The sequence below is a fragment of the Lynx rufus genome, unplaced genomic scaffold, assembly GCF_022079265.1.
Source record: "Lynx rufus isolate CCGP_SWC_20201006 ecotype Redwood Valley unplaced genomic scaffold, mLynRuf1.p SCAF_10, whole genome shotgun sequence".
NCBI classification, from domain to species: Eukaryota; Metazoa; Chordata; class Mammalia; order Carnivora; family Felidae; genus Lynx; species Lynx rufus.
In genome coordinates, this window is record NW_025814824.1 from 18,735,633 (window position 1) to 18,761,765 (window position 26,133).

Genomic DNA, 26,133 nt, shown 5'->3' on the forward strand with positions numbered 1-26,133 from the left:
TTAACCATTCTTACAGGTGTGAGGGGGGATCTCATTGTGGTTTTGATCTGTATTTCCCTGATGATGAGTGGTGTTGAGCATTTTTTCATAGGTCAGCCATCCTGATGTCTTTGGAAATGTATCTATTCATGTCTTTTGGATTATTTCTTCACTGGATTGTTTTTTTGGGTGTTGAGTTTGATAAGTTCTTTATAGATTTTGGATACTAACCCCTTATCTGATAGGTCATTTGCAGGTATCTTCTCACATTCCATTGGTTGCCTTTTAGTTTTGCTGATGGTTTCCTTCTCTATGCAGAAGCTTTTTATTTTGATGAGGTCCCAGTAGTTCATTTTTGCTTTTGTTTCCCTTGCCTCTGGAGACATGTCCAGTCAGAAGTTGATGCAGCTGAGGTCAAAGAGATTGTGGCCTATTTTCTCCTCTAGGATTTTGAGGGCTTTCTGTCTTATGTTGAGGTCTTTCATCCATTTAGGTCTTTCATCCTTTATATATTCCTTTATGTTTATCTTTGAGTATGGTGTAAGAAAGTGGTCCAGGTTCATTCTTCTGCATGTCACTCTTCGGTTTTCCCAGCACCACTTGGTGAAGAGACTTTTTTTTCCATTGGATATTCTTTCCTGCTTTGTCCAAGATTAGTTGGCCATATGTCTGTGGGTCCATTTCTGGGTTCTCTATTCTGTTCCAATGATCTATGTGTCTGTTTTTGTGCCAGTACCATACAGTCTTGATGATTACAGCTTTGTAATACAGGTTGAAGTCCGGAATTGTGATGCCTCCAGCTTTGGTTTTGTTTTTCAGGATTGCTTTGCCTAATGGGGGTCTTTTCTGGTTCCATACAAATTTTAGGCTTGTTTGTTCTAGTTCTGTGAAGAATGCTGGTGTTATGTTGATAGGGATTGCATTGAATATGTAGATTGCTTTGGGTAGTATTGATATTTTAACAATTATGTTCTTCCAATCTATGGGCATGGAATTTTTTTTCCATTTTTTGTGTCTTCTTCAATTTCTTTCATGAAATTGTTACAGTTTTCAGTGTATAGATTTTTCCCCTGTTTGGTTAGGTTTATTCCTAGGTATTTTATGGTTTTTGGTGCAATTGTCAATGGGATTGATTTCCTTGATTTCTCTTTCTGCTGCTTCATTATTGGTGTATAGAAATGCAGATGATTTCTGTGCATTGATTTTTGTGTCCTGTGACTTTGCTGAATTCATTTATCCATTCTAGCAGTTTTTGGTGGAATCTTTTGGGTTTTCCACATAGAGTATCATGTCTTCTGCAAAGAGTCAAAGTTGGACTTCCTCCTTGCTGATTTGAATGCCTTTTGTTTTTTTATGTTGTCTGATTGCTGGACTTCCAGTACTATGTTGAATAACAGTGGTGTGGGTAGACATCCTTGCTGTGTTCCTGACCTTAGGGGGAAAGCTCTCCGTTTTTCCCCATTGAAGATGGTCTTTTGTATGTGACCTTTATGGTCTTGAGGTATGATCCTCCTATCCCTACTTTATTGAGGGTTTTTATCAAGAAAGGATGCTGTATTCTGTCAAATGCTTTTTCTGCATCTACTGATAGGATCATGTGGTTCTTATCCTTCCTTTTATTAACATGATGTATCACATTGTTTAATTTGCAGATATTGAACCAGCTCTGCATCTCAGGAATATGAAGAATTATTTTAATATATTGCTGGATCCAGTTTGCTAGTATTTTGTTGAGAATTTTTGCATCCATGTTCATCAGGGAAATTGGTCCGTAGTTCTCCTTTTTAGTGGGATCTTTGCTTTTAAAATCAAGGCCTGGTAGAATGAGTTTGGAAGTTTTGCTTCCATTTCTATTTTTTAGAACAGCTTCAAAGGAAGAACAGCTTTAAATGTCTGGTAGAATTCCCCTGGAGAGCTATCTGGCCTCAGACTCTTATTTGTTGGGAGAGTTTTAAGAATTCTATATGTATTACTGAAAAAATCTCATATGAGATGAAAGTTTTTTAGTTCTTTTCTCTCATTTACTGTTTTCATATTTTTGATGGTATTCTTTGCTGGATATTTTGGGTTTTGATGAAGTCCAGTTTATTTTTTGTTGAATTAAAGACTCAAGAAGTCTTTGCATAACTCAAGGACACAAAGATATATTCCTTTATTTTATTTTCTTGTGAGAATTTTATACCTTCATCTCTTCGGTTTATGATGCATTTTGAGTTAACATTTGTATATGGCTTGAGGTTGGGGTTCAACTTCATTCTCTTCTCTCATTTGTCCTATCATCATGTATTGGGAAAACTTATTTCCCATTGAATGATCTTGGTATCTTCATCAAAATGAGTTTACCATAAATGTAAGATTTTATTTCTAGACACTATTCCCATTCATCTATATTAATCTGCTGCCAGTAATACACCCAGTTTCCTTTTTCTTTTTCTTGCTCCTCTGATTTTCTTGAATTTCTTTGTGTCTTTTCAGCTGCTCTTGTCCATTTCTGCCAAAAAATTTCAGGTTAGATTTAATGAATGTGTTGAATCTGGAGATCAGTTTTAGGTACTGACATTTAAACAGTATTGTCTTATAGCCCGTGAACATTGGATGTCTTTCCATTTATTTAGATCTTCATTAATTTCAACAGTGTTTTATACCTTTCAGAGTTACAAGTTTTATACCTTTTTTTATTAAGCATATTCTCATGTATTTTATTGGTTTTGATGCTGTATGGAAGGAAAGAGTGTTCCTCAACCCTTTTTGGGTGCCTTGCTGTATCTGAAAATTAAATCTGATGAAGACTAACAAGAGAGAAGCATACAGATTTATTTTGTGTAAGTTTTAAATTGACATGAGAGTCTTCATAAGGAAATGAAGATGCAAAGAACCAGTTAGACTAGACTACGTTAGCTTTGATGAAGAGTGGACAATTGGGAAGGACTTGAAAGGTCAGGGAGTGTAAGGTAAGTATACTTGACTGGGGGAACTTCAGCAAGCCCTATTTGTTAGGATTCTTCTCAGTTTACCTTTGTCTTTAGAGAGAAAGATGCTGCTTTGCTCTAGGTATAGGGAGGGCACCTGTTATATGAGGGTTTGAGGGAAGTAAGGGTAGGGGAATATCAGAGTGACCTTCCTGCTTCTGCTGTTTCTCAAACTCCTTCAACTTGAAGTATTCATTATGCCAAGGTGCCATATTTGGGGGCTGCGTGTCCTGAACCCCATCAGTGCTATTACAGGTGGCATCATGTTCTTAATTTCACTTTTGGATTTTTTATTACAAGTGTGTAGAAATACAATTGATTTTTGTTTATTGATCTGCAACCTTGTATATACCCTGCAAGCTTGATAAACTTATTTATTTGAATAGTTTTTAGTGAATACCTTGGGATTTTCTGCATTCAAGAGCATTGCATCTGAAAATAGAGATAGTTTTACATCTGTATTTCCAATGTGGATACCTTTTCTTTAATTTCTTTCTTAATTGTCCTTGTTTGAACCTTCAGTGCTATGTTGAAAAGTGGTCAGAAAGGGAATCCTTTCCTAGTTGTTTATCTTATGAAGAATGGCTTAACTCTTTTAAATATGATGTTAAGTGTGGATTTTTCATAGATGCCTTTTATCAAGTTTGAGAAATTTCCTTCTATTACTAGTTTGTTGAGTTTTGTTTTGTTTGGCCCAGAAGGTTGTTAGATTGTGTCAAATGCATTTTCTGTGTCTATTGACATGATCGTGGTGTTTTTGTTCTTTATTCTTTTGATTTATGGTTTATTACCTTAAATTATTTTCAGAGGATAAAATAACCATGTATTCTTTTGGGCATATGTATAATTTTGTCTACATACAGCTGGATTTGGTTTGCTGGAGAGGATTTTTATGTCTGTTCATAAGAGAATATAAGTCTGTAGTTTTCTTGTGATTGCTTTGTCTGTTGTTTTGTATTAAGACAATACTGTCCTTGTATAATAAGTTAGGAAATGTTCCCTCATCCTTGGAATAGTTTGTAAAGAATTGGCATTGATTCTTCATTAAATGTTTGCTGGTAGAATTCACCAGTAATGTCACTGAGGCCTTAGCGTTTCTTTGTGGGAAGTTTTTAATTATTAACTTAATCTAATCTTGTTCTTAGGTCTATTTAGATATTCTTGGTTTTTTTTTTTTCCAGTCAGTTTTGGTAGTTTTTTAGGAATTTGTCCACTTAATTTAAGCTATCTAATTTGTTGGCAAGTCGTTGGTTACGGTATTACCATAATCCCCTTTTCTTTCTGTGAAACCTCATAATGTCTTTTTTTTTTACTCCTAATTTTTTTCGAGTCTTTGCTCTTCTTTCTTACGCTAAATTTTGTTGATCCTTTAAAAAAAAAACAGCTTTTGGGGCGCCTGGGTGGCGCAGTCGGTTAAGCGTCCGACTTCAGCCAGGTCACGATCTCGCGGTCCGTGAGTTTGAGCCCCGCGTCAGGCTCTGGGCTGATGGCCCAGAGCCTGGAGCCTGTTTCCGATTCTGTGTCTCCCTCTCTCTCTGCCCCTCCCCCGTTCATGCTCTGTCTCTCTCTGTCCCGAAAATAAATAAACGTTGAAAAAAAAAAAAAAAAACAGCTTTGGTTTTGTGTTTTCCTATATTTGTCTATTCTCTATTTTATTAATTTATCCTCTCACCTTTATATTTTCTTTATTCTGCTTGTTTTAGGCTTAGGTTACTTTTTCAAGTATCTTTACCTGGTAGGTTAGTGATTTCAGGAATTTTTTTTGGTAGCGTATGCATTTACTAGTTCAGTAAATTTGTTTTATTAACTTTTCCTTATTGAGGTAAAGTTGACATAAAATCATCCCCAAAGAGTACAATTCAGTGGGATTTAATATATTCATAATGTTGAATAATCACTTCCCCTGTCTGGTCACAGAATCCCCACAAAGTGAAACCCCGTACGCATTAAGCATTACTCCCAGTTTTTCTCTTCTTTGTGGCCCATTATACTTACCCAAAGTTCATAGTTTATATTGTCACTCGTTCTTGGTAGTGTGCATTATATGGGTTTGGACAAACATATAATGATGTGTCCATCACTATGGGATCATACAGAGTATTTTCATTGCCCTAAAAATTCTCTGTTCAGCCTATCCATCATCCCCATCCCTCAACCTCTGATCTTTTACTGTGTTCATAGTTGTGCCTTTTCCAAAATGTCATGCGTGTAGTTAGAATCATATACTATGTATCCTTCTCAGATTGACTTCTTTTCACTTTGTAATACGCACTTAAGGTTCCATCATGCCTTTTCTTGGCTCAGTGGTACATTTGTTGAAGTGCTTAAGAACATGGTGTTGTCAGGCTATAACAGTTTATTTATCCATTCGCCTACTGAAACCCATCTTGGTTGCTTTAGAGTTTTGGCAATTATAAATAAAGTTGCTATAAACATCTGTGTACAGGTTTTCATATAAGTTTTCAGCTGTTTTGAGTAAATACCAAGAAGCATGACTGCTGGATTGTATGGTAAGAGTATGTTTAGTTTTGTAAGAAATTAGTTTTATAAGAAATTGCCACCACACGGTTTTCCACAGGCTGTACCATTTTGCATTCCCACTAGTAATGTGTGAGAGTTCCTACATCCTTGCCCTTATTTGGTTGTTGTCAGTGTTTCAGATTTTGGCCATTCTAATTGGTGTGTAGTGGCATCTGTGGTTGTTTTTGTTTTTGTTTTTGTTTTTTGAGACAGAGCATGAGCAGGGGGAGGGGCAGAGAGAAGAGAGAATCTTAAGCAGGCTCCCTGTGATGCAGGGCTCTATCTCATGACTGGGAGATAGTGACCTGAAATCAAGAATCAGACGCTTAACCAACTAAGCCACCAAGGTACCCTGGCATCTGTTTTGTTTCCATTTGCATTTTCTTGCTGTACCTGATATGGAGCATCTATTTGCCATCTGTACGTCTTCTTCGGTGAGGTGTCTGTTAAGGCTTTGGCCCCCTTTATAAACTGTGTTGTTTGGGGTTTTTTTAGTTTTAAGAGTTCTTTGTATATTTTGGATAACTCTTATTAGATGTGTCTTTTGTGAATATTTTTTCATAGTCTGTGGCTTGTCTCCTCATTGTTGTAACATTAACATCTACCATAGTTCTGTTTTTTGTTTGATGTCCTTGTTCCTTGTTCCTGTTTTTGTCTTTCTTGCCTTTTCTGGCCTTTGTGGTTTAATTGAGTATCTTGTGTGATTTTGTTTTCTCACCTTTATTATCATATCAAGTTATAACTTTTTTTCTAATTTTTTTTGTGGTTGCCCCTAGAGTTTTCTATATAGGTTAATAATGATCCAAGTCAGCTTTCAAATAACACTATAGTATTTCATGGGTAGTGTGAGTACTTTATAAGAACAAAAATACCTGTATTCCTTCTTCTAGTCCCTGGTATCATTACTGTTACTCATCTCACTTGTACACGAGCATGCATAAGAGTATACGTATATACACACATAAAATACATGTAAGCATACATAACCAACTTATTACTGTGATTTGGAACATATTAATTTGTTAGATCAATAAAATAAGTAAAATAAAGGTTTTTATTTTACCTTTACTTTTTCCTTCTTCTGTAATCTTGAGTTCTTTATGTAGATCTGAGTTTCTAACTTACATTTTTTCTTTCTTCCTATATAGCTTCTAAATATTTCTCAAAAGGCAAGTCTAGTTGCAACAATTTCCTTCAATTTCTGTTTGTCTTAGAAAGTTTTTATTTTCTCTTCACTTTTGAAGGAGGATTTTATAGGGTACAGAATTCTAAGTGTTTTTTTTCTCTTAACACTTTAAAATTTTCACTATACTTTTTTTGCTTCTATGGTTTCTAACAAAGCAGATGTAATTCTTACCTTTGCTCCTCTATATGTAAGGTATTTTTTTTTCTTTTATTTCTTTCAGGGTCTTTTCTTTATATTTGATTTTTTTTGTAGTGTGAAAACGTGTAGGGGTAGTTTTTTCTCTTTTGCATTTATTCTGCTTTTCTCTGAGATTTCTGGATCCACGGTTTAATGTTTGACATTAATTTGTAGAAATCATCATTCTTTTTAAAATATGTATTCTGTACCTTTTTCTTTTCCTTCTGGTATTCTTGTGCATATGGTACATCTTTTGTTGTCGCATAGTGCTTGGTTACTGTTTTATTTTAGTCTTTATTCTCTGATATCTGTGTTTTTATGGTTCTACTGATGCATTCTCTAGTTCAGGGATTAATTTCATCAGCTGTTTCTAGTCTCCTGGTAAGCCCATTTAAAGACATTCTTGTTACAGTGTTACTGATCTTTCATATTTATTTTAGGTTCTTTCTCAGGCTTTCCATCTCTCTGCTTATATTGCTCATCTGTTCTTGCATGCTGTCTGCTTTATTCATTAGACCCCTTAACATAATTGTTTTAATTCTTATTAAAATTTTTTTTAAAATATTTATTTATTATTGAGAGACTGAGAGAGACAGTCCGTGAGCAGGGAAGGGGCAGAAAGAGAGGGAGACACAGACCTGAAGCAGGCTCCAGGCTCTGAGCTGTCAGCACAGAGCCTGACATGTGTCTCCAACTCACAAACTGAGAGATCATGACCTGAGCCGGAGTCGGATTAACCAACTGAGCCACCCAGCTGCCCCTATTTATTTTTATTTTAGAGAGAGAGAGTGCATACATGCATGTGAACTGGGTAGAGGGGCAGAGGGGGAGATAGAATCCCAAGCAGCCTTCACACCCAGCAGGCTCTCAGCACCATGAGATCATGGTGGTGAGCTCACGTCCTGAGCTGAAATCAAGAGCTGGATCCTCAACTGACTGAGCCACTCAGGTGCTTCTTAATTGTTTTTGAATAGTTCTAGAATTCCTGCCTATCTGGTTCTGATGCTTGTACTGTCACTTCAAATTGTGTTTTTTGCTTTTTAGTATTATTATTTTTTCTTGATAGACATGATGTACGGGGTGAAAAATACAGTAAATAGATACATATAAACACTAATATATACACATATATATTTATGTATATTTCTCAGTACCTCCCTTCTTACTGCCTTAGGTGGGATAGGATAGCTAGAGTTGGCTGGACTTGGGTATTTCCCTTGTTGCATATGGAATAGTAGACCTGACGAGTTGGGTATTTCCCTTCGCTGGGTCATTTGGCTCTGATAATACCTCATCAGGTTAGGCTCTGGGGAACTAGTTGCTTGATAGGGCGTGCCTTTTTGAGAACACAGTGCTCTGGATTTCTTTTCTGCTTCTGTTGCCTGAAGCACAAGGGGATTTTTCTCCAGTATTTATGCAGGAACCTGGTCTAATTCCTGGAGTTGTATCTTAAAATATTTTGGGCCCTCTCCTATGACTGAGTCCCCCTAGAGTTTTTAACCTCAGAATTGTCCACACTGAATCTCCAGCAGTTCAGGAGAATGAAACAGTTCAGGTTTTCCAACCTTGGCCCTGGTGTACAGGGTAGTTTTCTTTCATGAGTCTGTGTTCTGTGTTCTGTGACTCCCCGTATTCACCTGTCTCTGCAGTCTGGGGGACAGTGATTTGCGTTGTGTCATCCCTTCTCTTACATATCTGAGAAGACTTTGGTCAGCCTTTTTACTTGTTAGTATTGAGTGATAACTTCCAAACTCCTTTTATGGGGAACTTTAAACCCCTAACCCTTAAATAGCCTTTTTTATGTTGAAATCAACATGTGAGAAGAGTTGTTTGTGAATTAATTTATGTCATTTCAGATCGAATAGTTGTGTATTTTCTATGATATGAATGGAATGGAGTAGCAGGAAATCCTAACTGAAATTGTTTTCATTAATTTTAATTTTCAGTTTCTGAAATACCTTAAAACTGCACTGACAGCTAATTTTTGTCCTATCTTTATTCATGTAGATTTGAAACCAAAATTGATTCATTTCATGTCACTGGCTTACCAGATAATTCAACAAAACCTCACCTCCTTTCTTCCTTGGATGATGCTACGTCACTCTTCCAAATTATATTTGAGATAAATCCGTTAGATGAAACTGCTGCTCAAAGGTGTATCATAGAAGCTGAACCTTTAGAAATGATATATGATGCAGTAAGCATTTTTAAATACCTAAGTTTTAATGCATTTCAGTTTACTTTGAGTTTGTGCCTAATGTTAATGATACTTACTTTAACAGAGAACGGTGAATAGTATAGTGGAATTTTTCAGACCTCCAAAAGAGGTAAATCTAGCACAGCTCACTTCAGCAACTTTGATTAAACTTGAAGAATTTCGTGACAAGACAGCAACAGGTAAGTGCCAGTATTAATGTTGTTATATTCAGCAGCAGCATATTGTATACTAAACTTTTAGTCATGTTTAACTTACTTTAATAAACTGTACTTTAAGTTTATGCTTCTGGATTAGAACAGTTTTGTTTAAACTAATTAGTACTTTTATATTTAAAATCAAATATAACAATCATTTCTTACACTCACGTCAAACTTATTACCACACTCAAGTTAATTGCAAATTTTGTTAGGATTTTTGCAATTCTGTTCATGAGGGAATAAACCTGTCTTTTTCCTTTCAGATAAGGAATTCCAGATATTAATATATTGGCCTCGGAAAATAAGAATTCTTGTTTTATTCTTGCGGAGAGTTTTTATAAGATTGGGTGTTACTTCCTCCTTCAATATTTGGCCTAATTGAACAGTAAAACCATATAGGCTTGGAGGTTTCATTGTGGAAGATTTTAAGCTACAGATTCCATTTTTAAAACATATTAAAAAAATACATTTAAAAAATTTTTTTTTTTTAACGTTTATTTATTTTTTGGGACAGAGAGAGACAGAGCATGAACGGGGGAGGGGCAGAGAGAGAAGGAGACACAGAATCGGAAACAGGCTCCAGGCTCTGAGCCATCAGCCCAGAGCCTGACGCGGGGCTCGAACTCCCGGACCGCGAGATCGTGACCTAGCTGAAGTCGGACGCTTAACCGACTGCGCCACCCAGGCGCCCCTAAAAAAATACATTTTTAGGGACACCTGGGTGGCTCAGTTGGTTAAGCATCTGACTGCGTATTTCACCTCAGGTCAGGATCTCATGGTTTGTGAGTTCAAGCCCTGCATCGGATTCTGTGCTTACAGCTCAGAGCCTGGAGCCTGCTTTGGATTCTGTGTCTCCCTCTGACTCTGCCCCTACCCCATTCATGCTCTGTCTGTCTCAAAAACAAATAAACGTTTAAAAAGTTGTTTTTTTTTTAACTTAGAAAAGAGAAAGTTTAGTTAATATAGAATGCCTATTTTATGAAACTTATTAGCTTCCAATGATGAGTGCTTTCCTTTTTACTTGCCCTGCATTAATTTGTGTGTTTAAAGTTTTCTCACGGTCCACATTCACTTGAGCAATTAATAAAAGATATTAAATTTTTCTTCTTTCTAAAGTAATCTGGGCAGAGCGCCTGGGTGGCTTAGTAGTCAGTTAAGCATCTAACTTGATTTTTGACTCCGGTCATGATCTCAAGTTTGTGAGTTCGAGCCCTGCATCAGGCTCTGCACTAGCATTGCGGAGCCTCCTTGGGATTCTCTCTCTCCCTCTCTCTGCCCTTCCCCTTGCTTGCATGCACTCTCTCTGTCTCTCTGTCAAAAAATCAAACATTAAAAAAATAATCTGGCATTTTTTCATTTCAGTCTTCTAAGACCTCTGTAGTTGTCAGTGATTTCTAGGAAAGTGTTAATATTGATTAATGTCAGCAGCTGGGATGTGACTTTACCAAGTGTCCCTTAAGTCAAAATCTTACCGGTTAAGAGTTTTAAGTTGTCTTACTATATCGTGCTTTTCCAGGTTCAGTGTAATCTTTGAAGAGCCAGATGGATTAAAAAAAACCACAGGAACAGAGCTGTTTGGTTTTTCAATCACATATTTTCTTTACATAATTCAAAGAAGGCTGGTTTTGTTTTTGCTTCCATAATGTTACTTCTGTTCTGACTATAACTAAAAACTGCCTTTGAAACAATGAACTCCTCCTCTCTCTCCCCACCCTCCAAATATACCAGGCATTTAATCTTTCTGACATTTCTATAAATTCTTAAAAGTTTTATATTTGTTTTTGGTAGTATCTTTCCTGTTGTCAGTGTCTTCTCAAAATCTCAGATTATTGCATAGACTGCTTTTTAGCTATTTTTGACATTTTAATTCTTGGGTGAAATTCTCACTTGAGTGGTTTCCAATTTTAATGTCAAAGTGTTAGCTTTAGAACCCCATTTTTGTTAAGTCTGGATTATATCTTTAATTGAAATCAGAATTCATTTAGTTCTGCCTGTCACAAAATATAACATGAAATTGTCATTTTTCTCCCACCCTTTCCTTTGTATTCACTTTATCTTTGTTGGTAAAAATGAGATGTGCTAATATGATTCTCCTGTTTTTTCTTTCTCCTAAGAGAAAATATTTTAGCCAAGTAAAGTAAAAAATTCACTTCATGTTTTGATGAGACCTTCAAGAGCTGTCTAACTAGTTTAAGCATCATATCGTTAGGCTCCATTACCTCTCAGTTTTATGATTGCATTTTGAATACATTATTCACTTCTTTTTCACAGAGAGCTGGGCATTATGTTTTTCATATTAGTGCCTTCTCTGGTTTTTACTCATTTTCCCCATGATTTTCTCCATCTGAGTATGTTTTATATTAGATTGCAGATAATTAATTACCTTAATTCTAGAAGCTGTAGGGTTTGCATTTACCCATCTACTGTTAAAATCTCACATGCCATTTATAGTTCAAATTCTGTGTATTAGTATAATACATACTCAGTAGAATTCATAAGCATAAGGTCAGACCTGTTTTCTGATTGATTCTTCCTAATTGTAGAAACCATTACTTGTTATTGTTAAATATGAATGCATTGTGTTGGAGATTTACCATATTCCTTCAGATTTGTAGACATTTTTTTCCTAAGATTTGTTTTCCTAAGCTTTTTTTACTTAGGAAAGAATTACCAAAATAGTAAATATCCACTGTATAAACTTCAGATGTTATGGAAATATTTTAGAAAGTGGAGGTCTTCAGTATATTACCATCGAAAGGTAACAGACTTTACAATTTGAAGTCTATTCTTCTAATTGTTTCCTTCTGTACACAAATAGTATTAATTATTATGTAGAATAAATGCTAATCGTATGAAAAAGTAGGGTGCTACTATGTTCTTGAATTTTAAAAAAATCAGTAAATTACTTTTAATATTTTTCCAGAAAGTTAAAATTTACTAATTTGGAAAGAGACTTACCTGCTAAGAGCTTTATATATTTTGGTTCTTCATTCATTCCCCCCTTCCATTTTTGATTTTTTTTTTTCTATATTAGCCTCTATTATTATCTTCTTCCTATATAACCTGATTTGTTTCTTGTATTCTTCATTTTTTCTTAGGAGTGAAGGTTTTCAGTTCTTTTCCTTTTTTGTCAAGTAGGGGGATCAGCTTACAGAACACACACATGTATGTAGTTAGTTACCCTTGTCAAATGTGGTCGTTCTGACAAATACGGTCATTTAGTGAAACCTTTCTTTTGACATGTAAGGCTTGCAGGGAGTATCTAGGGACTTGGATTTGTAGAATCAGGCATATATGAAACAGATTATATTGGATGAGGAAGTCTTAAAACAGAAATGGAAATGAGGGTAGAGAAATGCTTAACAGGAGATGGAGTATCTTGAATGCTAGATTGTCCCTTCTGGCTGCTTCTTGAGACTGTCATACCTGCCTCAGCAAACAAACCTCAGTAAAACCACATTGTCTGTGTTTGAATACAGATCATTTGGGGGAGAAAAATTAACAACCGTGCTTTGAGTCAGTTCTGTACTTCAGTTCCAAGCTTATTGTTTCATAGAACATAATTTTAAAAAATCTGTATGTACCCGGTTTTACTCAAATGGAGTTTGTGGGTCAAATACATTTATTTGAGGAATCAGTCCAATTTTGTACTCACTTATATTTAATCAGGAGTGAGTATACACACACATTGACTAACAAATATTTTTATTTTATATTAAAAATATTTTGCTCAAAGTATTTTTAAAATTAATACTAATTTCACATTATTTTCTGTTCAAATTTTCTGCAGGTCTACTATATATTATTGAAACACAGAAAGTTCTTGATCTCAAAATTGATTTGAAGGCTTCATACGTTATTATCCCACAGGATGGAATTTTTAGCCCTACGTCAAATTTACTTATTTTGGATCTTGGTCATCTAAAGGTATATAGTAATACTTGTTTTATATTATGACATTTAAGGTGTTTCCCTGTTTAAAATGTATTTTGTTTTAAAACAGTTTGATTTGCTATATTGATTATTAAATTAGGTAGCTTCTAGGATTTGAAAATTCTTCCTTTCTAGTAAATAATGTGAAGATTTATTTAATTAGGTAGTTTCCCTACATTTCTAATAGCAAAATTATCATTTGAAATCTGCAGGTGAGGAGTAAACCTAAAAATTATATTTATAGGGGCGTCTAGGTGGCTTAGTCAAGTGTCCAACTTCAGATAGTTGGTGAGTTCGAGCCCCACGTTGGGCTCTGTGCCAACAGATCAGAGCCTGGAGCTGCTTCAGATTCTGTCTCTCCCACTCTCTCTGCTCCTCCCCTGCTCACACTCTGTCTCTCTCTCTCTCTCAAAAATAAATAATAAAACATTTAAAAAAATTAAAAAAAATTATATTTACAGAATTTGACAGTAGTGCTTTCCTTTTCAATTTAAATTTGCTACTTGACTGAAATATATCAGATGGGACGGAGTTCTGGAAATAATCAAATACATCTTTATCCTTCTGAAACTTTTTGCATGTATAACTTTAGATATTGATGTTTTAATAGTTCTGTTAAATCTTAATTTGAGAGATGTTCTTCTTGCATTTACCTAAGTCATTTCCCTTTCCATCCAACTATGTACATTTTTTTCCCGCAGTTTTGAATAGAGAATATTTTGTGTGTGTTTCTAGATCTGCATGGTTCTCTATGGTACCCATTGGCCACATGTGATTGTTTATGATGAGTAAAATTAAGTAACATAAAAATTAGTTCTTTAGTCATATGAGTCACATTCAAGAATTAAAATAGTCACAAGTGACTTGTGTTTATTCTGTCAATACAGAGATAATAATGCCATCCTTGTAGAAAGTTCTCTTAGACCACATTACTGTAGATCATTAAATGTAGATTAAATAGCTGTAACAATTTAAACACTCATGAGGGATGGATGATATTGGCATGCTTTCTGGCTACCCAACAAATATATGCCTTTGCTTGATATTGTCCTTTATTCTATGTTTTTACTCTTGAGTTATTAATTATGTACATGTTTACTGGATTTATATTTATAATAAGCTTTATACACTTAATTATTTATAGTTTACTTTAGTTATGGAATTGTTTCAAGGGTAGTGTGGTATAGTAGAACGAGCATAACATCAAGAGTGAGGTGTCTAGTTTTGTGATCTTAGGCAATTTACTTAACCTACCTTTCAGAGATAATCAGTTTTGATAGTCTGTGGCACATGAGCTGTATAAAATAGAGGTGAAAACGTTAAGGTAAGTACACACACACACACACATACATATGAATGTATAAGATCTTTATATATGGCAGTAGAGTGATTTTCAGAAGGTTAAGTGAAAAACGTATTGTGTATGGTACGTTAAGAAGGGGTGGTACGAATATAACTTTTTTGGGGTCATATAAATGGCCAAGTTGGGACTACAGTTCAGTTATTCTAATACTTAATTCTGGATTCTTCGTCTTATAAAAGTATCTAAATATCTGTCATTATGCCATAGAAACATTTTGTAGGCTACACATGTCTCAATTTGTTTTTAATAAAAAGGCTTCTTGTCAGATCTTAAAAAGTTTTAAATGTTTTATTCCCTAGGATTGGCTCGGTTTCCTTCTGTTAATATATGCAATTGAGAAATATAACTTAATGTGTAAAAATTTACTTTGTACCTGGTCTTTTTGTTAGACATGTCATAGATAAAGACATTTCTATTAACCTTTTATGTCAACTTACAAATCTTTTATTAAATTTTTATGTAATAGTCTTAAAGATAAAAAATTTATATTTTAATTTTGAAGTATTTTGCATCATCTAAACTATTAAAATTAACTTCAAGGTGACAAGTAAAAGTCGTTTGGAGTTACCAGATATGAAACAAGGTGGGGCCAGGCTTGAAGAGATAATGCATAGAGCTTATGATTCCTTTGATGTTCAGCTTACAAGCATACAGCTGCTTTACAGCACAGTTGGTAAGTATATAATGGATTATTTAGTGATTCATTTGGCTGCAATGATTAGGTTTTTAGACAGTTTCTCTGAAGACCTTCATCCCAAATACATTAGAACATTTATATTTTCGAATTAGAAGTAATAGTAGTTGCGCCTGGGTGGCTCAGTCGGTTGCATGTCCCACTCTTGATTTCCGTTCGGGTCAAGATCTCATGGTTTGTGAGTTCAAGCCCTGCATCCGACTCTGTACTGATAGCACAGAGCCTGCTTGGAATTCTCTCTCTCCTCTCTCTCTGCCCCTCCCCTGCTTGCTCTCTCACTCACTCTCAAAATAAATAAACATCTAAAAAAAGGTTAAAAAGGTCATAGGGGGCACCTGGGTGGCTCAGTCAGTTGGGAAGCTGACTTCAGCTCAGGTCATGATCTCACAGCTCATGAGTTTGAGTCCCGTGTCAGGCTCTGTGCTCACAGCTCAGAGCCTGGAGCCTGCTTCACATTCTGTGTCTCCCTGTTTCTCTGCCCCTCACCTGCTCACATTCTGTCTCTCTCTTTCAAACATAAACATTAAAAAAAATTTTTTTTTTAAGTAATAGTAGATATTGCCTAGGACCAGTATCTCAGGTACCTGGTTTTTATCCCTCAAGAGACATTATTAAAGTCTGGAGACGTTTTGGTGGTCACTGCTGATGAGTAGGTGCACTACTAGCATCTAGTGAGAAGAGGACAGGGATGCTACTACTAAACATCATACAGTGTAGAGGAAAGCACCCCCCCCCCCACACACACACACTTATTTGGCCCAGATGTCAGTAGTGCTGAGATGGAGAAATCCTTTGGACCAGGTTGGAAAACCTTGGCACATATTTAAAGTATTTATTTTATACAGAATAATCACAAGAGGCTGCTCAAGGCCAGAGGCAACCGATCTAGGGCCTCTGACCACCCAGGCCTTAAATAGCCAGATAGAGACTGAGGAGGGTCTTAGGAGGACTGAGGAGGGTATCCTAGGCATACCTTTACTCCATTCACTCTGATGTACTAATCAGGAGTCTCTGATCCAGATCTAGTTTTAAGATAAAGTCAGCAGCCAGAAATTCACTTGTAAAGAACCACTAAAGTAGATAGAGATCCAAGACTAATTTGAGCCCTCTTTCTACAGGGTCATACTGTTGATGATTCCATGGAGTGTTAGGTGTTAGTAAACATTTAGATAATTCAACAGAATTGGATTGGTGGCTGTTCTAGAGATCTGTATATGTGTGTATATGGTCAAATTTTAATTATCTGAGCTAACTAATAAAAAAGGAAGCAATGAGAACCCAAAATAGTAGTTATTAGAAGTATTGATTTATATAGTATTGGTACATTTTAATTTTTTTTTTTTTTTTAACTAAAACTGCTTTGAGATAATAAACTTGATTTCTGTTTTTGTCAGATTCCAGTTGGTGTAGAAGAAACCCAGAAGTGTAGTGGGTGGCAAATATAAATTGTTTATAGAAAATCCATAAATTTTTCTCAGGGAATAAATTACAGTATTTTGGTATGTTTGCTACATTTTTGTCATTTTTAAAGTCCATGCACCGTACTTAATATTGACATGCTTTTTGAAAAAAAAAATTAAAGTATTCCATTGTTATCTGAAAAGTACTGGAATTCCTTGGAATTGTTCTTGATAAGCACTAACTCTTCTTAAATAATCTTTTTTGAGCAAGATATTTTTGACATTGGGGCTACTTTAGGTGATTGTCATAAACTTTCATGATAAATACTGAATCACATGCTTCTGAATATTTTCTGTGAATTGAGAAGTAAAGAAAATATTTATCTCAATACTGTTGGAATTTAAAAAATTGTAAGAGTTCATTTTACCACCTTTCTTTACATCTAATCATTCATTGGCTTGTTTTTCCTTGACTGGGAACTTGATTGGACCTAAGGAATGATTAGGTTCAAATGAGGTAACGTAAATGAGGATGCATTGTCACATACATTTCATGTTAGGAGATGTGGATGTAAATTTCAGATTTTATCACACACTAGCCTTTGACCATAAGTAAGTTAATAAATTCCTGTGAATCTGTTTTTTAAAATGGGATGATTAAATATCATTGTGAGAATTAAGTGAAAATTAAAACATTGCCTAGAATAGCTCTTAACAAATCTTGAATAACTGGTAGCTTTTATTGACAGAAAAGAGCTGTGCTTTTCTCTGCCTTTTTCATTATTGCCTTAGAGCCATGTTGTTTTTTTGGGTAAAGTAGTCTGGTTGGTGTAGCAACTGTAAATGGATGCACAGATTTGATTAAACTATATTGTTGGGTTTTTTTGTATTTTGTTTTTAATTTTAGAGCACGCAAGCTGGGAAAGGGGCAGAAGGAAGGAGGGAGGGAGGGGGAGGAGAGAGAGAGAAAAGGGGGGGGAGGGAAGGGAATATGAATCGCAAGCAGACTCCAAGCACGGAACCTGATGCAGGGCTCGATCCTATGACCCTAGGATCATGACCTGACCAAAAATCAAGAGTCACAGAGTCAACCAACTGAGCCATCTAGGTGCCCCTAACTATATTGTTGGTTTTTAGTAAGTATTTTCTTCATATTGAAACAGAGTCTTTGAAGTAGTAGAAGGAAAATGATGAAAGGGAAAAGAATTTACCTGTTGATTATATGTACTGGGGAAGGTGGCTTTAAGATTGTCTGGATATAGGAAGAATTTCCCATATCATGCAGTGTATGACTACAAAGTATTCATAGTAATTTTAGGTTTAATGTGTTTTTCAAATTATACATGTGCTAAATAAACATGTACTGTTTTCCACAATTAGGTGATAATTGGAAAGAAGCTCGAAAACTTAATGTATCTACACAACATATTTTGATACCTATGCACTTCAATGTGGAACTTGCTAAGGCCATGGTTTTTATGGATATAAGGATGCCCAAGTATGTATTGTCTGTTTTATGTGATTGTAGATTTTCTTAGAAATTCCTTAGCTAAGGAGATACCATATTTCATTGTTGTTGGTTTTTTTTGGTGGTAAAATGTACATTAACATAAATTTTACCTTTTCTAAGTGTATAATTCAGTGGCATTAAGTACATTCACATTGTTGGGTGACCACCATCACCATCCATCTCCAGAACTTTGTCATTTTCCCACACTGCAATTCAGTACTTGTCAAACAATAATGCCCCATTCCGCCATACCCCAGCCCATGGCAATCACCATTATATGTTACGTCTCGATAAATTGGTTACTCTGGGTAACTTATATAAATGGAATCATGCAGTAGTTGCCCTTTTGTGTCTGAGTTATTGCACATAGCATAGCGTCTTCAAGGGTGATCCATGTTGTAGCATATGTCAGAATTTCATTTAAGGCTGAAAAATACTCTGTTGTGCATGTATACATATCACATTTATTGGTTCGTCTGTCAATGGACATTTGGGTCATTGTAATGAAGTTGGGCTCTGGTAACAATACTGTTACATTCACAATGCTGTGAAGATTGATAGAGAACTATTTAAGTCCTTGCTGTAATTTTTTTTTGTGTATATATCCACAAGTAGAATTGCTGGATCATATGATAATTCTGTTTTTAATTTTTTGAGGAACTGGCCTATGTTTTCCATAGCAGCTATACCATTTTATCTTTCCACCAGCAGTACACAAGGATTCCAATTTCCCCACCTCTTCAGCACTTTTCTTATTTTAAAAATTGTCCTCTGTAGTAGGTATGAAGTAGTATCAAATTATAGTTTTGAGTTGCATTTCTCTAATCATTACTGATTAGGTAATTTTCAGGTATTTCTTGGCAGTTTATACATTTCATTGGAGAAATGTTTATTCAAGTCCTTTGCCCATCTATAATTGGGATTTGTTTTGTTTTGTTTTTTAAATGCATTCTGTATACTAACTCCTTACTGGAGAGATGATTTGCAGATATTTTCTTTTGTTTTGTGGATTGGCTTGCCTTACGTATCACTCTTTTAAGAGTGTCCTTTGCTCAAAAGTTGTAAATATAAAGTCCAATTTTTTTCTAAATTTAAATCCAAGTTAACATATATTGTAATAATGATTTCAGGAATAGAATTCAGTGATTTATCACTTACATATAACACCCAATGCTAATCCTAACAAGTGTCCTCCTTAATGCCCCTCACCCTTTTATCACTCCCCCCCCCAACACTCAACACCCTACCAGCAACTTTCAGTTTATTTTTTGTATTTAAAGTCTTATGATTTATCTCCCTCGCTGTTTTTATATTATTTTTGCATCCCTTCCCCTGTGTTCATCTGTTTTGTATCTTAAATTCCACATATGAGTGAAATCATTTATTTGTCTTTCTCTTGACTGACTTATTTTGCTTAGCATAATACACTCTAGTTCCATCCATGTTGTTGCAAATGGTAAGATTTCATTCTTTTTGATTGCCAAGTAATACTCCATTGTGTATGTATACCACATCTTTATCCATTCATCAGTCAGTGGACATTTGGGCTCTTTCCATACTTTGGCTGTTGTTGAAAGCACTGCTATAAACGTTGAGGTGCGTGTGCCCCTTTGAATCAGTACTCCTGTATCCTTTGGGTAAATACCTACTAGGGCAGTTGCTGGGTCGTAGGGTAATTCTGTTTTTTTCAAAATTTTGTGAGAAACCTCCATACCATTTTCCAGAGTGGCTGTGCCAGTTTGCATTCCCACCAGCAGTGCAAAGAGGTTACTCTTTCTCGCATCCTCTCCAGCATCTATTGTTTCCTGAGTTGTTAATTTCACCCATTCTGACAGGTGTGAGGTGGGATCTCATTGTGGTTTTGATTTGTATTTCCCTGATGATGAGTGATGTTGAGCATTTTTTCATGTGTTGGTTAGCCATCTGGATGTCTTCTTTGGAAAAGTGTCTATTGATGTCTTTTACCCATTTCTTCACTGGATTACTTGTTTTTTGGGTGTCGAGTTTGTAAGTTCTTAATAGGTCTTAGATACTAATCCCTTATCTGATGTGTCATTTGCAAATAACTTCTCCCATTCTGTTCATTGCCTTTTAGTTTTGCTGATTGTTTCCTTCGTCCTGCAGAAACTTTTTATCTTGATGAGGTCCCAATAGTTCATTTTTGCTTTTGTTTCCCTTTGCCTCTGGAGACATGGCAAGTAAGAAGTTGCTGTGGCTGAGGTAAAAAGGTTGTTGCCTGTTTTCTCCTCTAGGATTTTGAGGGCTTCCTGTCTTACATTTAGGTCTTTCATGCATTTTGAGTTTATTTTTGTGTATGGTGTAAGAAAGTGGTCCAGGTTCATTCTTCTCTATGTCACTGTTCGCTTTTCCCAACACCATTTGCTGATGAGACTATCTTTTTTCTATTGGATATTCTTTCCTGCTTTGTCAAAGATTAGTTGGCCATATGTCTTTGGGTGCATTGCTGGGTTCTCTCTTCTTTTCCAATGACCTGTGTGTCTGTTCTTATGTCAGTATTGTACTGTCTCGATGACTACTGCTTTGTAATAAAGCTTGAAGTCCGGAATTAATGATGCCTCCAGCTTTGGTTTTCTTTTTCAGGATTGCTTTGGTTATTCAGGGTCTTTTCTGGTTCCATATAAGTCTTAGGGTTTTTTTTTTTTAAGTTCTGTGAAGAATGCTGGTGTTACCTTGATAGGGATTGCACTGAATATGTGGATTGCTTCGGGTAGTACTGACTCGATAAGGTCCCATTTATCTGTTGCCTGTGCTTTTGGTGTTATGTCCAAGAAATTAGTGTGAAATTCAACATCGTGAAACTTCTGTATATTTTCTATAAATATTTTATACTTGAAGCTTTCATATGTAGGTCTTTGATGCACTTGGAGTTTTTTAGCTATGGTATAAAGTATAGACCCAGCTTCTTTCTTTTGCATATCTGATTTGCCCAGTACCATTTATTGAAAAGACTGATCTTTTTCCATTGAATAGTCTTTGTTGAAAAACATTTGAGGGGTGCCTGAGTGGCTCAGTCAGTTAGGCCTCTGACTTTGGCTCAGGTCATGATCTTAACAGTTTGTGAGTTTGAGCTCCACGTCAGGCTCTTTGCTGACAGCTCAGAGCCTGCAGCCTGCTTCGGATTCTGTGTCTCCCTGTTTCTTTGTGCCTTCCCTGCTCGCGCATGCTCGCGCGCACTCTCTCTCTCTCAAAACTAAATACACGTTAAAAAAATTAAAAAAGAAAAATAACCATTTGATGATATATATGAGGATTTATTTCTGGGCTTTCCATTCTATTTCCTTTGTATTTCTGTCTTTATGCCAGAGCCACACTGTTGTGATTACTGTTAGCTTTGTGGTAAGTTTTGAAATCAGGAGTATGAATCATCCAGCTTTGTTCATTTTCTAGATTATTTTGGCTATTTAGGCTCCTTTGAGATTCCATATGAATTATAGGGTGGATTTTCTGTTGTTATAAAAGATGTCATTTTGATTTTGATATGGATTGCATTGAATGTGTAACTGCTTTGAGTAATGACATCTTAAGATATTAAATCTTCAAGTCCATGAACATGAGATGTCCTTCCATTTCTTTGTGTCTTCTATAATTTCTTTCAGCAGCATTTTGGTAGTTGTCAGTGTTTGTCTTTTTCTTCCTTGGTTGTTTATTCTTTTTTGATGGTGTTCTAAATGGAATTTTCTTAATATCTTTTTTGGATTATATTTATTGTTACTCTATAGCAATTGATTTTTCTGAGTTGATTTTAATATTCTGCAACTTTGCTGAATTCGTTTATTTCTAACTTTGTGTGTGCATGCATGTAACTATTAGGATTTTCTACATGTTCGTTTTTATAATTTTTTTTAATGTTTATTTTTGACAGAGACAGAGCACGAGTGGGGGAGGGGCAGAGAGAGAGGGAGACACAGAATCCGAAGCAGGCTCTGAGCTGTCAGCACAGAGCCTGACACGGGGCTTGAACTCACAGACTGCAAGATCATGACCTGAGCCGAAGTTGGATGCTCAACTGACTGAGCCACCCAGACGCCCCTACATGTTCATTTTTGAACAAAGGCGGTTTTACTCTTTGTTTTCAATTTGGGTGCTTTTTATTTCTTTGTCTTGACTAATTACTCTGGCTAGAATTTCCAGTACTGTGTTGAGAAGAAGTGATTTAAGTGGACATCCTTTATCCTGAGCAAAGAGGAAAAGCTTTTGGTCTTTTACCACTGAGTATGTTACCTATGAGTTTTTTCATATACGACCTTTATTATATTGAAGTAGTTTTTCCTCTTTTTCTTCTATTCCTTATTTGTTTGATGTTTGTATCATGGAAGTGTGTGGAATTTTTTCAAATACTTTTTTTATTTTTTCCTTTATTTTATTAATGTGGTGTATTACAATGATATATTTTCGTATGTTGAACCATCCACGCCTCCTAGAAATAAAACCTGAGTCATGCTGTATAATCCTCTTAATGTACTGTTGAGTTTTGTTTGCTAGAATTTTGTTGAGGATTTTTGCATCAGTGGTCATAAGGGATATTGGTCTATAGTTTTACTGTGTCTTTGTCTGGATTTGGTATCAGAAAAAGGCTGGCCTAAAAATGAGCTTGGAAATGTTCCTTTCTCTTTAATTTTTGGAAGAGTTTGAGAAAAATTTGTATTAATTCTTTTAAGTGTTAGCTAGAATTCACTAGTGAAATCATCTGATCATGGACATTTCATTATTGGGAGAGTTTTGATTACTGATTGATTCAATCTCCATACTAGTCATAGATCTCTTTAGGTTTTGTATTTCTTCACAATTTAGGGTTTTGGGGTTTCTGATTTCTTATATTTATTATTTACATGGGATATTTTTTCTGTTCTTTCACTTTTAAACTAGTGGTGCTCTTGGATCTAAACTGAGTCTCTGGCAGACAGTTGGATCCCATTTTTTAAATCCATTCTTTAAATTTAGATCTTGGATTGAGAAGCTTAAACCATGTACATTTAAAGTAAATATTGATGGGGAAGGACTTTGTCATTTTGAGATTTGCTTCCCATATATTCTACAACTTTTTTGTTGCTTATTTCCTTTCTTACTGACTTCATTTTCATTTAGTTGACTTTTTTGTTGTGACATGGTTTGATTCCCTTCTGTTTTCCATGTGTGCATATTGTATAGATATTTTATTATTTGTTATTATGGAGATTACATATAGCATCACAAGGTTATAACAATCCATTTAAAATTGATACCAACTTAACTTCGATTGTATACAAAAACTCTACTTGTTCACTGCTCTACTCCTCCCATTTTATGTTACTGATGTCGCATATTACGTCTTTATATATTGTGTACTTATTAACGTAGATTTATAATTATTTTTATGCATTTGTCTTAAATCCCATAGAAAATAAAGAGTGGAGTTGTAATCAGATTATAAGTGATACTTGATTTTACATTTATCATATAAATACCTTGATCTTTAATGAGATCTTTATATTTTACTGTTAGCTGAAACTTTGGGCCCAGGATCCTAAGTAGAGAAGTCTGTTGAACTCGACTGGACTGGTTAGCTGATTTAGTCCTCAATAGTTTTAGACTGTAACCAGTCCTGAAACTGTCTTTCCGCCAGTACTTTTTCCTCTTCCTTGCAAACCTCAGGCGGATAATCTATTATATAATTTAACTAAAGACACATCTAACGCCTACCAAACAGTCCCAGGGGAATTGTTACAAGGGAGGCAACAAGAGAATGCTCTTAAAGTAGTGCCCAGGCTTTGTGTCTGAAAGGAAGTATAGGGGGAAAGAGGTAAGTAGTGATAGCCTGGCTTTTTCCTACTGCTGTGGACGTCACTGCTATTACTTACCTGCTCCTGTCGTGTGAAAGAGAGACCCATACTCTTCTTTGTTGCTTTTTAAAATATAATGACTCTGTCTACTAGCAAACATTGTGTAGCGTTCTGAATCTTGTTCTCTTTGACTTCTGCTAGGAAATCAAACTACAGTCTGAGAGTCTTAAGGCAGAGGGATGTCAATAATTGGCTTAAGAAAGAAGGAACAAAAGCCATTCTATACATTGTGGATTTTTCTAATCCAACACTAGGTGTAGTCTGATATTAGATACGAGGCTTAGGTTCTCTAGTTCTTCCCCAGATGTCCCACAGCCTATTTATTGTTTAATATTTCTTGTAAAGTTTGTCAGTATGTGGTAAAAAACAAAGATGTGTGTGATTTTCTGTTGTAAACATGAGTTTGAATTGATTCCTTTTTAGCTTAGTTGAAATATTTTTTTTTAAAGTATGGTTGAATCTAGAAATTTAGGGAGTACCAGGAAAAAGAAGTTGATATTATGCTGAGGAACTTGCGTTGGGTTGCTCAATCAGTGTATGATCAGGAAGAATTAATGTCCTGTAATGCAGGGAATATGTAGAGCATAGAAACAATCGAAATAACCAATTAAAACCTATATCTGGGGCACCTGAGTAGCTCAGTCGGTTAAGTTTTAGACTCAGTTTTGGCTCAGGTCACAATCTCAGGGTTCATGAGATCGAGCCCCATGTTGGGCTCCATGCTCGCTGGATCCTGCTTGGGATTCTCTCTCCCCTTCTCTCTCTCTGCCCCTCCTCCCACTCATGCGGGCACATGCGTTGTCTCTCCTAAAAATAAATAAACTTAAAAAAAGATAAAGGAAATGCAAGATCATGAGAGATCAGTCGCATGTAACAGTTGCAAATTGTTTCTGTAAAGGCACAGATAGTAAATATTTTAGGCTTGAATTCCATATTGTTAGTCATAACTATTCACCTCTGCTGTTTTAGGGTGAACACCGCCGTAAACCATACGTAATGAACGGGCACGGGTGTGTTCCAGTCAGTAATACTTAATTTATCAAAATAAGCAGCAGGCTGAGTTAACCCCTGGCCATCTTTTACCAGTTTCCAGTCCAGCGCATTGTAGTCAAACATGACCAGTACAAGGGAAAAGATACTGGGAAGGTCATTTGAATGAGTATTCTAATGATACTAAAATTGCTATAGGTTAGGATCAGAGAAGGACAGCTACAATAATAAGAGGCGGAAACTAAATGATTTAGAAAGAACAAATCTGAGAAGCATTTGATTTTAATTTAGTAAGCTGGAGCAGTCTGAAGTGAATATGATAAAACCCTGGAACTGTAAAAGTATTAGGCAGCATCCTTTGAAATTTGATCTTAAAACATTTAAGGCAAATAAAAAGGAAGTCCTCTACTATTTAGTACATAGTATTTTGGTGCCCGCATTTTCAGCTTGTACACCTGGTATATATAAAGAAGTTGAAAAGTTGAGTTATAATAATGAGACAGATTTATAATGGTTACCTAAGTTAAACTAGGATATATGGAACTAATTACAAATATTTCAGCTATTAAAGTAAAAGAAAGCTTCTAATTTTCTCAGGAAATGCAGATATGTTTTTAAACTGATAACCTTAGCAGCCATGCATATGAATTGAAAAAGTTAAGTTTTAGAAAAGATAGAGGGATAAAAATGGTGAATAAAAACTTATTCTCGTTTTGATAAGTCTCATTTTATTTTTTTAATTTTTTTTAAATGTTTATTTTTGAGAGAGAGACCGAGCATGAGTGGGGGAGGGGCAGAGAGAGAGGGAGACACAGAATCCAAAGCAGGCTCCAGGCTCCGAGGTGTCAGCACAGAGTCCGACGTGGGGCTCGAGCTCATGAACTGTGAGATCATGACCTGAGCCGAAGTCGGACACTCAGCTGACTGAGCCACCCAGGCGCCCCTGATACGTCTCATTTTAAACTATTATTATTTTAGAGACTTTATTTAGAACGGTTTTAGAGTCACGGAAAAAATTGTTGCCGTTGACACACAAGGTTACATTAGTTTCAGGTGTACAGCATAGCGATTTGACAACTCTAAATGTGCTATGCTCACCAGAAGTATAGCTACTTTCTGTCACCATACAAGAGTATTACGATACCATTTGACTATAT

At 35.6% G+C, this 26,133-nt stretch overlaps 1 protein-coding gene across 3 annotated transcripts in view; it reads left to right on the plus strand.

Annotated features, from left to right (window-relative positions):
* Positions 1–26,133, plus strand: part of VPS13A (vacuolar protein sorting 13 homolog A) — a 260,584-nt gene that overhangs the window by 51,304 nt on the left and 183,147 nt on the right. For all 3 annotated transcript variants that reach the window (XM_047102413.1, XM_047102419.1, XM_047102427.1), the window contains exons 18-22: positions 8,839–9,028; positions 9,114–9,228; positions 13,037–13,173; positions 15,083–15,215; positions 18,017–18,134. In XM_047102413.1, coding sequence (XP_046958369.1) covers positions 8,839–9,028; positions 9,114–9,228; positions 13,037–13,173; positions 15,083–15,215; positions 18,017–18,134 — 693 coding nt within the window. The remainder of the gene's footprint in view (positions 1–8,838; positions 9,029–9,113; positions 9,229–13,036; positions 13,174–15,082; positions 15,216–18,016; positions 18,135–26,133) is intronic.